The 15,803-nt window shown below is 42.3% G+C and overlaps 1 protein-coding gene across 4 annotated transcripts in view; it reads right to left on the reverse strand.

Annotated features, from left to right (window-relative positions):
* CDH13 (cadherin 13) overlaps positions 1 to 15,803 on the reverse strand; it is a 1,882,652-nt gene that overhangs the window by 1,118,259 nt on the left and 748,590 nt on the right. Inside the window, exon 1 of one of the 4 annotated variants that reach the window (XM_068261399.1) lies at positions 7,922 to 8,061. The exons of the other annotated variants lie outside the window; for them this stretch is intronic. Within the exon in view, the coding sequence (XP_068117500.1) occupies positions 7,922 to 7,966 (45 nt within the window). The 5' untranslated portion in view covers positions 7,967 to 8,061. Of the gene's footprint in view, positions 1 to 7,921; positions 8,062 to 15,803 lie in introns of those variants that run through there. 4 annotated transcript variants of the gene reach the window in all.

A 15,803-nucleotide genomic window follows, 5' to 3' on the forward strand; every position in this document is an offset into this window, starting at 1 on the left:
CTGACATGTGAAGACCCAGGCTGTACGTAAACAGTATGATTTTTTTTTTCATAAAGTGGATACACATACCAGATTACAGTTAGGGAAATGGTTTGTTATATTAGTTCAATGCGTTTGGGTTGATGAACTGTATCTAGCCTGGAAATGATTTGTGCTTCCTTTGCAGAAGTATCTTGAGAAACAACATTATATTTGTATATAGCATAACTATTTGCTAATGGTACTTGCAAAATAATTGATGTACATTATGATCTCCCTATTCACAGCACAAAGGGGGGAAAGGCGCCCAATGATAGATAAAAACAGCTAAAATAATAAAGGGAGAGGTGGCTTACCATAATAACGGCATATTCATACACATATGAAGTTTAACCTCCTGAGCGGTATGGACGAGCTCAGCTCGTCCATCACCGCCGGAGGCTGCCGCTCAGGCCCTGCTGGGCCGATTTTCTTCAAATAAAAAGCAGCACACGCAGCCGGCACTTTGCCAGCCGCGAGTGCTGCCTGATCGCCGCTCTGCGGCGATCCGCCGCGAGCAGCGGCGAAAGAGGGTCCCCCCAGCCGCCCGAGCCCTGCGCAGCCGGACCAATCAGTTCCGGCCAGCGCTAAGGGCTGGATCGGAGGCGGCTGACGTCAGGACGTCGGCTGACGTCCATGACGTCACTCCGCTCGTCGCCATGGCGACGAGGAAAGCCAAACAAGGAAGGCTGCTCATTACGGCCTTCCTTGTTTATTCTGGGCGCCGGAGGTGATCGGAAGAACGCCTCCGGAGCGCCCTCTAGTGGGCTTTCATGCAGCCAACTTTCAGTTGGCTGCATGAAATAGTTTTTTTTTAATTAAAAAAAACCCCTCCCGCAGCCTCCCTGGCGATCTCAATAGAACGCCGGGGAGGTTAATAAGCACAGGCAATGCGTTTCGTGGGACTAACACCCACTTCCTCAGGACAAATACAGTGCCAGAGATGTATCTACAGCCAAGAACAGAACGCTCCTTTCTTGGATTTAGATACTATCTATCATTGGGTGCCTCTTCCCCCCTTTGTGCTTCCCACCCTCCCCTGGAGTGGTGTACTCTGGTACCCAGTGGCTGTGCCACTGATAGGTCCTTTGTTGTTTTGCCAAGAGTACAAAAGGATCCAGTTCCAGCTGGACACCCGAGTGGTGTCGGGTTTATAGATCTCCACCTGCCTTCAGTGGTTAGTTGCCCCTTGTGTGACCATCCTTTAACTCGTGACGTACTGCATCATTTGGGCTCCTGTTGTTTCTGTGTTCTTTTTTACATTGTCGATAACCTTCTACCACAATTCCCTATTCACAAGATTGGGGAGTGAGATAGGTTCCCAGCCTGGGACACTAAAATGGCCAGAAACGCCTCTGCCTGGTGGGATCGTGCAGTTCAGCAGGGATGGGATGGATTATTGACCACTGCGCTGGTTCCTGCGCTGGCGAGCTACTCTGAGCGACTGAGGGGATCAGCACTACCAGCACGCCGCTGGAACCCGCGCCGAGTACAGCACGGCTCGCACAGTCTCACACATCAACTCCCACAGGTTTCTCCATAATACTCACCTGCACTGTTATTATAGATCATTTTAATCCCTCTGCAAGAGCCACGTACCACATCATTATGACTGAGTATTCCCGAATGCTTCTGCCATTGACGGAAAGTCATCCGACACTAAATCCCTCTCTCCTTTTTATCTAGATCGTCTTTGACATTGCCACCTACTTGTTATTGCCTATAAGTGATTCTATACCCCCGTGAGTGCCGGAGGAGGAGGGGGGGGGGGGGGGGGCCTGAGGCATCGCGGTTCTTCTACGCACTGCTTGCTTCCATTGTCTAATCAATGTGAGAGCTCAGAGATTGTGCGTCGGCTCACAGTAGAAAACTTTATTTAGCTATTAAAAATATAATTTTACCTTTTTCAGGTTGGCTTTTTGCCTCTCTTGCCTCCTTTTGTATAATATTATACAGACGCAGTTCCCTCTGCTGATGAGCGAAGCGATACGAAGCGGTTATATTTCATCAGCCGGGACCACAGATAACATTATAAGGAGTCAGAAAATGCAGCGACTGCTGAAAGCAGCCTCTTTGCAGTCACATGACACGTCTGGGGTATCTAAGCAAAGATGACCTACCTCCCCCTCCAGCTTCCTCTACAGAGTAGCGACCACCTGTGTTATTGATCCTGCCTGTTGCAGACTGCCTGTTGGTATGGTATTTGCAGTGCTCTAACAGGAAGGAGTTGGGAGAGTAGATTTGGCCTCCTGACTTTCCCTGGACTTGGCTGCTGTTAGTGACTAAAGGAGACAATTTGATTCCAGCAGTGGTATGCAGGAACGGTTGTTCAGGCACAACCGCAAATTGCAAAATAAGAGAATTCTGTGAAGCAGGATAAGCTACCTGTGTGATCAGACTTTGCCTGAAGCAGCATTTATGAAGCCCATACCAGTGCAGTGGTGCTGACACAGGCTGGCCGACCACATCACCACCAGAGATCAGTATTTGTTTCTGTGGGAAGCAAAATGACTCAAAGTTCTGGTTTAGCCGGTGCAGGTTCTGCTTCCTGCTGAATTACAACTTGCTGTGTATTTGGATGAAACTCTTCCCTCTGTGATTTACACGTTTCCTGAGATTGGAGGAAGAAGTGATTGCTTTAACCCATTGGGTGTTAGTAAAAGAAGTGTGAATCCCAAGTAGAAATAAACAAAGTTAACAAAAAAGGATAAATTCACCGAGGCAGGTTTCATTAAAGTGTGCGCTGCCTGCAATGCGATTCCTCTTCCCCGCCGCATCGCACCGCAACGCAACAAGAAAACAACAACTCATATGCATGACCCCAACAGGATCATTTGCATAGCACCGCCCCCCATACACGCCACTTGCTTAGTGACGTACTTCCTGCTGGCCCGGAAATACGTAACTGGGATTCCCTGTGATCCGCGTAGTATTCCTGTTGTTGCGCGCTGCACCGCCGCCGCCATCCTTTTTAAAATGTATACGTCGCCTATTGACTTACATTACTTCCGCCTCTGCTGAAATCCGGTGGTAACTCGCTGTTGTCTCTGCGTCGGGCGAGTGACGGATCGGACACTTCCAGTGTATTGCAGCCGGTCAAGGCTCCATAAGTGTGCAAGGCTCCATAACTTTGCATTGTCCTTGCGGCTACGGAGAGGAGCGCAGCGCAGCGCAGGAATCCTAGTGTGAAAGAGGCCTTGAGCAAACCGGTGACGTTTGCAAAGCCCACATTTAGACCTCGGGAGAGGAAACTCTCTGGAGGACCTCTGGAGATAGGGAGGAACTTCCCCATCCTTTGCTGCCAGACCATTCCAGCTCTTAGACCCCCCGAAGCGCAGCCACACACTGCAGTGGTTCACGCATGCGCGGTAGCACACACCCCATCAGGTTTGGCTTTTTATGTTGAAGCCCGATTGGGTCCGTGCTCCTGCACATGCACAAACCGTCAACAAGCCCTTGTCAATAGTTTTTCGGCGGGGACAGCGATGGAACGGCCGGGGGAATGAGGGGAGCCTGAGAATCCAGAGCCTTCTCTCTCCCAAGGTGAAGACCCATTCAGGGCACTTTGTTCTCTCAGGTTTCCTTTTAATGATAGAAAGGTGCTGTCCCCTTCAAATTCTTGAAATGAGGTAACAGAGAGTTAATTACTTATTTATGCAATTTTGTTGCGATATACGTAAAGGAATTGGAAACATTTTTGATAAGTGGGCAGCTCAATTTCTTATGCTCTTCGTGATATTTTGTTACCCATTTCCTATCCTGATACTTTACTAATGGCAGTCTTCTGTTGAAATGATCTATCCCTATGGGCGGAAAGATCTCGCTCCAAAGGGGCCGGGTCAGGGGTGCAGAGTTAGCAGCGGTAGATCAGTAGATTTGCAGTGTGTGGCAGTAAAACATCTCTCTTTAATCAGATTTCGATCAGAGAGGGATCTTACACTGTACATACTGGAGGTAGCAGAGATCAACACACACTGCAGCTAGTTTACTATCAGTACATTCACAGGATAACAGCTTATACTGTACATACTGAAGTTAGCAGAGATCAACACACACTGCAGCTAGTTTACTATCAGTACATTCACAGGATAACAGCTTATACTGTACATACTGAAGGTAGCAGAGATCAACACACACTGCAGCTAGTTTACTATCAGTACATTCACAGGATAACAGCTTATACTGTACATACTGAAGGTAGCAGAGATCAACACACACTGCAGCTAGTTTACTATCAGTACAGGCACAGAGTAACAGCTGACACCGTACAAGCTGGAGGTAGCGGAGATCAGCACATACTACAGCTACTTTACTATCAGTACAGACACAGAGGAACAGTTTATACTGTACATACTCGAGCTAGCAGAGATCAGCAGACATTGCAGCTAGTTTACTATCAGTACAGGGACAGAGCAACAGCTTATACTGTACATGATGGAGAAAGCAGATATCATCACTCACTGCTGCTACTTTACTATCAGTAAAGGCACAGAGTAACAGCTTATACTATACATTCTGGAAGTAGCAGAGATCAGCATACACTGAGACTACTTTACTATCAGTACAGGCACAGAGTAACAGCTTATATTGTACATGCTGGAGGTTGTATAGATCAGCACACACTGCAGCTACTTTACTATCAGTACAGGCACAGAGTAACAGCTCATACTGGGGGTAGCAGAGATCAGCACACAAAACAGCTAGTTTACTATCAATACAGGCACAGCATAACAGCTTATACTTTACATACTGAAGGTAGCAGAGATCAGAACACACTGCAGCTAGTTTACTATCAGTACAGGCACAGAGTAACAGCTTATATTGTACATACTGGAGGTAGCAGAGATCAGAACACACTGCAACTAGTTTACTATCAGTACTGGCATAAAGTAACAGCTTATACTGTACATACTGGGGTATCAGAGATCAGCACACACGGCAGCTAGTTTACTATCAGTACAGGCACAGAGTAACAGCTTATATTGTACATACTGGAGGTAGCAGAGATCAGAACACACTGCAGCTAGTTTACTATCAGTACTGGCATAAAGTAACAGCTTATACTGTACATACTGGAGGTAGCAGAGATCAGCACACACTGTAGCTAGTTTACTATCAGTACAGGCACAGAGTAACAGCTTACACTATACATACTGAGGGTAGTATAGATTGGCACACACTTCAGCTGATTTCCTATCATTATAGGCACAGATTAAAAACGTGAGATGCTTTAAAATGGGGCTAAAATCTATCGTGTAAGTGCATTAAGGGTCAGTGTGACATTTTACCATGTTTTATCTACAATTAAGTGTAATTATTGTAATACTTTCAGCAAGACAGCTGTGGTACGGTCTGCTATAATTATCTCCCTAGCAGAGAATCTGCTGGACAAAAAAAGAGTGGCGGTTCCTGCAGCAGTTCACCGATTGGACAAAACAACAGATATCCAGGGGGGATCTGCCAGTGGAAGGATAGCAATGTGATATCAGTCCCGGTGTGGAGGCAGCCTTGTTAAATACCCATCTGCTGCCATCAGGTAGAGAGCGCAGCGAGCTGACAACTGAATGCCGCTCTCCGTCTACAGGGATGGAAATCTGCTCCGAGTCGTTTATCAGAGATCGCTGGCGAGTAGCGCTGTGAATTCAGCTCACGCTAATCTCTACATTCTCTTCTGCAGCACCTACTACGCACCAAACTAAGACCCCAAAGCTGAGGGATGGGGGGGGGGGGGGGTTTTAGAATATCAAGACAGGTGCAAAGAAAACTGAAGCAAAGATGGAACTGAGCAACCAATGAGAATTTCCTTTCCCGGCTCGGGAAAACTGCCGGCTACAGCTTGCGTTTCAGCTCCGGCTTTTCAGTTGCGCCCGTCTTTGTAAATCAGCGCCAACGCGTTTCACATTCTGTATGAGAATTATACCTCACCTACGAGAGGTGAGATAGAACTATTGTATGTATTGCATGTGAGTGACAGAATTACGTTATTGTATGTCAAATATATAAACAGCAGACAAACATTTTCCCTCCGCTCAACACCGATGACAGTTCATCAGAAGAAAAAAGAAAACACGAACAATAGTACTAATTATAATAACAATGCTATACTCAACACATTCATACAAATAATCATAAAAGCATTTTATTGTTCATTTTAAGATGAGGAACATAAGTATGCATGTAATAAAACATTTGTATATATTTACATATATATCAATCGGACATAGATGACGTTGACATTATATTTCCACAAGGTATGCTGGGACTTGCAGTTCCCCAGCAGCTGAAGGCTTGCAACATTTAGGCATGAGCTTCAGATGAGCAGCCAGTCCAGCTCTTGTCAGTCGCACACCCTTGCCAGACTACCTATAACTCTCTGTGCCCAGCACAGAAGCTAAGACATGAGGGCAGACCATGGGCTGATATCACAACAGTCACTTGGCTGCTCCAAAGCATGTGAGAAATCATTTTACACACATTGGCAGCTAGGAGACCATGAAAAACAAACAGCCAGAAATGTGCCTCCTGTCTCCAGCTTCAGCCAAGGTGACACAAGCTACAGACGATGCACAAAGTGGCAGCACTGGCACTGCCAACGCACTGAGTTGCTTAGCAATCTGTGGCAGGGGGTATTGGAGAGACAGGGGACATATTAAGGGGATGCAGTTGTTTGGAAGGGTGTATAATTCAGCAAAGAGGAGTGTGTTGGAGGGGTGGATGTGGGAGAGGGACACATGCCCAGCGCTGAGTGACAGCAGCAGCCGTGCCAGTCTAGTACTGAGCAGTTGTTTGTGCTAGAGCCTCTCTCTGCTGTACTTTACAGATCGGGGGTCTTCCTCCGGGTGCGGCAGTAACAGCTGCAATCTCACCACATCCCAGCTACTAACCCTCTCTCTGCAAAACTATACATGCTGCTACATATACCAGCCTATAGCCATCTGCAGCAGCTCTGAACCCTGAGGCTCCCCTCAATGTCTCCCCCAGCTCACCATGCCCTCTCCAAATGCAAAACTTCAGCATGCTAATCCAACAGGCTGATCCATCCCAAATCTCAGCAATCATCACATCCCAGCCAAGTCCAGCACACAGGGGGTACCCCAAATACTGCTCCATACACAGGGGGTACCCCAAATACTGCTCCATACACAGGGGGTACCCCAAATCCTGCTCCATGCAAAGGGGCACCCCAAACCCTGCTCCATACACAGAGGGGTACCCCAAATCCTGCTCCATACACAGGGGGTACCCAAAATCCTGCTCCATGCAAAGGGGGCACCCCAAACCCTGCTCCATAAAGAGAAATGAACCAAAATAATCTTCCATGCACACAGAGGGGGCACCCCAAATCCTGCTCCAAATATACAGAGGGCACCCCAAATCCTGCTGCATGCACAGAGAGTGCACCCTAAATCCTGCTCCATAGACAGAGGGGACACCACAAATCCTGCTCTGTGCATGGGGTGCACCCCAAATCTTGTTCCATGCCAAGAGAGGGCACCTCAAATCCTGCACTATAAACAGAAGGGACGCCTCAAATTCTGCTCCAAGCGCAGAGAGGGCACCCAAAATCCTGCTCCCCGAGTGCAGCCGGTGCCCGCAGCTAGACGGGATTCCACAGCAATAGATAGCTACTGGCAGAGAACAGTGCAGGCTATTGATAGAAGCACTGGGAATAGGGGTGGTGGGGGAGGAGGGGGGGGGGCTGCATCCCACAGGGGGGCTCACACGAGGGTGGGGTGATGAGGATGACCAGAAAAGCACCAGAGCTGCACCCCCACTTCCCATCCAGCCAAGTTGGCAGCAGAGCTGAGACGGGCAGCGGAGAGGAGAAGGACACAGTGATGGAAAATGAGGGAAATGCAGAGAATGGGGGAGAGGGGGGGAAGGCAGAGGATGCTCAGCTTACCTGGGACAGCAGGAAGGACAGGCAGAGCCGGCCAGACACATCCATGATTCACCAGCACACGAGCAGGGAGGATAGAGAGTCAGCAGAGGCTCCTCTCATTCATGCACTGAGGCTGCACTGTGCATATTTACACAGAGATCTCTGCCTTTCACTGGAGCTCAGAGGCAGCCAACTTCCCAAATACATCAGCAGCATCATCACTAAAGCATTGGATGGCAGAGGCTGGCCGGAGCCAATGGGTGCGCTGTGCATCTCATCACTGCCTATACTACAGACACTATACACTATATACATTATATGCATCTCATCACTGCCTATACTACAGACACTATACACTATATACATTATATGCATCTCATCACTGCCTATACTACAGACACTATACACTATATACATTATATGCATCTCATCACTGCCTATACTACACACTATACACTATATACATTATATGCATCTCATCACTGCCTATACTACACACACTATACACTATATACATTATGTGCATCTCATCACTGCCTATACTACAGACACTATACACTATATACATTATATGCATCTCATCACTGCCTATACTACAGACACTATACACTATATACATTATATGCATCTCATCACTGCCTATACTACAGACACTATACACTATATACATTATATGCATCTCATCACTGCCTATACTACACACACTATACACTATATACATTATATGCATCTCATCACTGCCTATACTACACACTATACACTATATACATTATATGCATCTCATCACTGCCTATACTACACACACTATACACTATATACATTATATGCATCTCATCACTGCCTATACTACACACTATACACTATATACATTATATGCATCTCATCACTGCCTATACTACAGACACTATACACTATATACATTATATGCATCTCATCACTGCCTATACTACAGACACTATACACTATATACATTATGTGCATCTCATCACTGCCTATACTACACACACTATACACTATATACATTATATGCATCTCATCACTGCCTATACCACAGACACTATACACTATATACATTATGTGCATCTCATCACTGCCTATACTACAGACACTATACACTATATACATTATATGCATCTCATCACTGCCTATACTACAGACACTATACACTATATACATTATATGCATCTCATCACTGCCTATACTACAGACACTATACACTATATACATTATATGCATCTCATCACTGCCTATACTACACACACTATACACTATATACATTATATGCATCTCATCACTGCCTATACTACACACTATACACTATATACATTATATGCATCTCATCACTGCCTATACTACACACACTATACACTATATACATTATATGCATCTCATCACTGCCTATACTACACACTATACACTATATACATTATATGCATCTCATCACTGCCTATACTACAGACACTATACACTATATACATTATATGCATCTCATCACTGCCTATACTACAGACACTATACACTATATACATTATATGCATCTCATCACTGCCTATACTACAGACACTATACACTATATACATTATGTGCATCTCATCACTGCCTATACTACACACACTATACACTATATACATTATATGCATCTCATCACTGCCTATACTACAGACACTATACACTATATACATTATGTGCATCTCATCACTGCCTATACTACACACACTATACACTATATACATTATATGCATCTCATCACTGCTTATACTACAGACACCATATACACTATATACATTATATGCATCTCATCACTGCCTATACTACACACACTATACACTATATACATTATATGCATCTCATCACTGCTTATACTACAGACACCATATACATTATATGCATCTCATCACTGCCTATACTACACACTATACACTATATACATTATATGCATCTCATCACTGCTTATACTACAGACACCATATACACTATATACATTATATGCATCTCATCACGGCCTATACTACAGACACTATACACTATATACATTATATGCATCTCATCACTGCCTATACTACAGACACTATACACTATATACATTATATGCATCTCATCACTGCCTATACTACACACACTATACACTATATACATTATATGCATCTCATCACTGCTTATACTACAGACACCATATACACTATATACATTATATGCATCTCATCACTGCCTATACTATACACTATATACATTATATGCATCTCATCACTGCCTATACTACAGACACTATACACTATATACATTATATGCATCTCATCACTGCCTATACTACACACACTATACACTATATACATTATATGCATCTCATCACTGCCTATACTACACACTATACACTATATACATTATATGCATCTCATCACTGCCTATACTACACACACTATACACTATATACATTATATGCATCTCATCACTGCTTATACAACAGACACTATACACCATATACATTATATGCATCTCATCACTGCCTATACTACACACACTATACACTATATACATTATATGCATCTCATCACTGCCTATACTACAGACACTATACACTATATACATTATATGCATCTCATCACTGCCTATACTACACACACTATACACTATATACATTATATGCATCTCATCACTGCCTATACTACACACACTATACACTATATACATTATATGCATCTCATCACTGCCTATACTACAGACACTATACACTATATACATTATGTGCATCTCATCACTGCCTATACTACACACACTATACACTATATACATTATGTGCATCTCATCACTGCCTATACTACACACACTATACACTATATACATTATATGCATCTCATCACTGCCTATACTACAGACACTATACACTATATACATTATATGCATCTCATCACTGCCTATACTACAGACACTATACACTATATACATTATATGCATCTCATCACTGCCTATACTACAGACACTATACACTATATACATTATATGCATCTCATCACTGCTTATACTACAGACACCATATACACTATATACATTATATGCATCTCATCACTGCCTATACTGCACACACTATAACCTATATACATTATATGCATCTCACCACTGCCTATACTACACACACTATACACTATATACATTATATGCATCTCATCACTGCCTATACTACAGACACTATACACTATATACATTATATGCATCTCATCACTGCCTATACTACACACACTATACACTATATACATTATATGCATCTCATCACTGCCTATACTACAGACACTATACACTATATACATTATATGCATCTCATCACTGCCTATACTCAGAGGCGGGACAAGGTCCTCCAGCACCCAAGGCTGAGACACCAAAGTGCGCCCCTCCTTCCCTGCCACCCCAGCCGTCACACACTGATTGCTATTAGACTAAGAGGTGCCCCAGAGCCCACAAACTCCCCAACACCTTAATATCTAGTTATCTGGCTTGCAGTCACTGTCATGTATCCCCTTTTCTTATTTCTTTCTGCTTCATACACAATTAGGAATGACAGCTGAATGAATTGTGCGCCCCCTCCTACACTGCGCCCTGAGGCTGGAGCCTCTCCAGCCTATGCCTCGGCCCGGCCCTGCCTATACTACACACACTATACACTATATACATTATATGCATCTCATCACTGCTTATACTACAGACACCATATACACTATATACATTATATGCATCTCATCACTGCCTATACTACACACACTATACACTATATGTAGTATAAGCAGTGATGAGATGCATATAATGTATATAGTGTATAGTGTGTGTAGTATAGGCAGTGATGAGATGCATATAATGTATATAGTGTATATGGTGTCTGTAGTATAAGCAGTGATGAGATGCATATAATGTAGACACCATATACACTATATACATTATATGCATCTCATCACTGCCTATACTGCACACACTATACACTATATACATTATATGCATCTCATCACTGCCTATACTACACACACTATACACTATATACATTATATGCATCTCATCACTGCCTATACTACAGACACTATACACTATATATATTATATGCATCTCATCACTGCCTATACTACACACACTATATACATTATATGCATCTCATCACTGCCTATACTACACACACTATACACTATATACATTATATGCATCTCGTCACTGCTTATACAACAGACACTATACACTATATACATTATATGCATCTCATCACTGCCTATACTACAGACACTATACACTATATACATTATATGAATCTCATCACTGCCTATACTACACACACTATACACTATATACATTATATGCATCTCATCACTGCCTATACTACAGACACTATACACTATATACATAATATGCATCTCATCACTGCCTATACTACACACACTATACACTATATACAGTGGAGGAAATAATTATTTGACCCCTCACTGATTTTGTAAGTTTGTCCAATGACAAAGAAATGAAAAGTCTCAGAACAGTATCATTTCAATGGTAGGTTTATTTTAACAGTGGCAGATAGCACATCAAAAGGAAAATCGAAAAAATAACCTTAAATAAAAGATAGCAACTGATTTGCATTTCATTGAGTGAAATAAGTTTTTGAACCCTCTAACAATAAAAGACTTAATACTTAGTAGAAAAACCCTTGTTCGCAAGCACAGAGGTCAAACGTTTCTTGTAATTGATGACCAAGTTTGCACGCATTTTAGGAGGAATGTTGGTCCACTCCTCTTTGCAGATCATCTCTAAATCCCTAAGGTTTCGAGGCTGTCTCTGTGCAACTCTGAGCTTGAGCTCCCTCCATAGGTTTTCTATTGGATTAAGGTCTGGAGACTGACTAGGCCACTCCATGACCTTAATGTGCTTCTTCTTGAGCCACTCCTTTGTTGCCTTTGCTGTATGTTTTGGGTCATTGTCGTGCTGGAACACCCATCCACGACCCATTTTCAGTTTCCTGGCAGAGGGAAGGAGGTCGTCGTTCAGGATTTCACGATACATGGCTCCGTCCATTTTCCCGTTAATGCGATTAAGTTGTCCTGTGCCCTTAGCAAAAAAACACCCCCAAAGTAAAATGTTTCCACCCCCATGCTTGACGGTGGGGACGGTGTTTTGGGTGTCATAGGCAGCATTTTTCTTCCTCCAAACACAGCGAGTTGAGTTAATGACAAAGAGCTCTATTTTGGTCTCATCAGACCACAGCACCTTCTCCCAGTCACTCACAGAATCATTCAGGTGTTCATTGGCAAACTTCAGACGGGCCTGCACATGTGCCTTCTTGAGCAGGGGGACCTTGCGAGCCCTGCAGGATTTTAATCCATTGCGGTGTAATGTGTTTCCAATGGTTTTCTTGGTGACTGTGGTCCCTGCTAATTTGAGGTCATTCACTAGCTCCTCCCGTGTAGTTCTAGGATGCTTTTTCACCTTTTTCAGAACCATTGACACCCCACGAGGTGAGATCTTGCGTGGAGCCCCAGAGCGAGGTCGATTGATGGTCATTTTGTGCTCCTTCCATTTTCGAACAATCGCACCAACAGTTGTCACCTTCTCTCCCAGCTTCTTGCTAATGGTTTTGTAGCCCATTCCAGCCTTGTACAGGTCTACAATTTTGTCTCTGACATCCTTGGACAGCTCTTTGGTCTTTCCCATGTTGGAAAGTTTGGAGTCTGCTTGATTGATTGATTCTGTGGACAGGTGTCTTTTATACAGGTGACTAGTTAAGACAGGTGTCCTTAATGAGGGTGACTAATTGAGTAGAAGTGTCTAACCACTCTGTGGGAGCCAGAACTCTTAATGGTTGGTAGGGGTTCGAAAACTTATTTCACTCAATGAAATGAAAATCAGTTGCTATCTTTTATTTAAAGTTATTTTTTCGATTTTCCTTTTGATGTGCTATCTGCCACTGTTAAAATAAACCTACCATTGAAATGATACTGTTCTGAGACTTTTCATTTCTTTGTCATTGGACAAACTTACAAAATCAGTGAGGGGTCAAATAATTATTTCCTCCACTGTACATTATATGCATCTCATCACTACCTATACTACACACACTATATACATAATATGCACTATATGCAGCTCATCACTGCCTATACTACAGACACTATACACTAAATACATAATATGCATCTCATCACTGCCTATACTATACACACTATATACATAATATGCACTATATGCAGCTCATCACTGCCTATACTACACACACTATACACTATATACATTATATGCATCTCATCACTGCCTATACTACAGACACTATACACTATATACATTATATGCATCTCATCACTGGCTATACTACAGACACTATACACTATATACATTATATGCATCTCATCACTGCCTATACTACAGACACTATACACTATATACATTATATGCATCTCATCAATGCCTATACTACAGACACCATATACATTATATACATTATATGCATCTCATCACTGCCTATACTACAGACACTATACACTATATACATTATATGCATCTCATCACTGCCTACACTACAGACACTATACACTATATACATTATATGCATCTCATCAATGCCTATACTACAGACACCATATACATTATATACATTATATGCATCTCATCACTGCCTATACTACAGACACTATACACTATATACATTATATGCATCTCATCACTGCCTATACTACAGACACTATACACTATATACATTATATGCATCTCATCACTGCCTACACTACAGACACTATACACTATATACATTATATGCATCTCATCAATGCCTATACTACAGACACCATATACATTATATACATTATATGCATCTCATCACTGCCTATACTACAGACACTATACACTATATACATTATATGCATCTCATCACTGCCTATACTACAGACACTATACACTATATACATTATATGCATCTCATCACTGCCTATACTACAGACACTATACACTATATACATTATATGCATCTCATCAATGCCTATACTACAGACACCATATACATTATATACATTATATGCATCTCATCACTGCCTATACTACAGACACTATACACTATATACATTATATGCATCTCATCACTGCCTACACTACAGACACTATACACTATATACATTATATGCATCTCATCACTGCCTATACTACAGACACCATATACATTATGCATTATATGCATCTCATCACTGCCTATACTACAGACACTATACACTATATACATTATATGCATCTCATCACTGCCTATACTACAGACACTATACACTATATACATTATATGCATCTCATCACTGCCTATACTACACACACTATACACTATATACATGATATGCATCTCATCACTGCCTATACTACACACACTATACACTATATACATGATATGCATCTCATCACTGCCTATACTACACACACTATACACTATATACAATATATGCATCTCATCACTGCCTATACTACAGACACTATACACTATATATATTATATGCATCTCATCACTGCCTATACTACACACACTATATACATTATATGCATCTCATCACTGCCTATACTACACACACTATACACTATATACATTATATGCATCTCGTCACTGCTTATACAACAGACACTATACACTATATACATTATATGCATCTCATCACTGCCTATACTACAGACACTATACACTATATACGTTATATGCATCTCATCACTGCCTATACTACAGACACTATACACTATATACATAATATGCATCTCATCACTGCCTATACTACACACACTATACACTATATACATAATATGCATCTCATCACTGCCTATACTACACACACTATACACTATATACATTATATGCATCTCATCACTACCTATACTACACACACTATATACATAATATGCACTATATGCAGCTCATCAC

Source organism: Hyperolius riggenbachi, chromosome 11 (assembly GCF_040937935.1).
Source record: "Hyperolius riggenbachi isolate aHypRig1 chromosome 11, aHypRig1.pri, whole genome shotgun sequence".
Lineage (NCBI taxonomy): Eukaryota > Metazoa > Chordata > Amphibia > Anura > Hyperoliidae > Hyperolius > Hyperolius riggenbachi.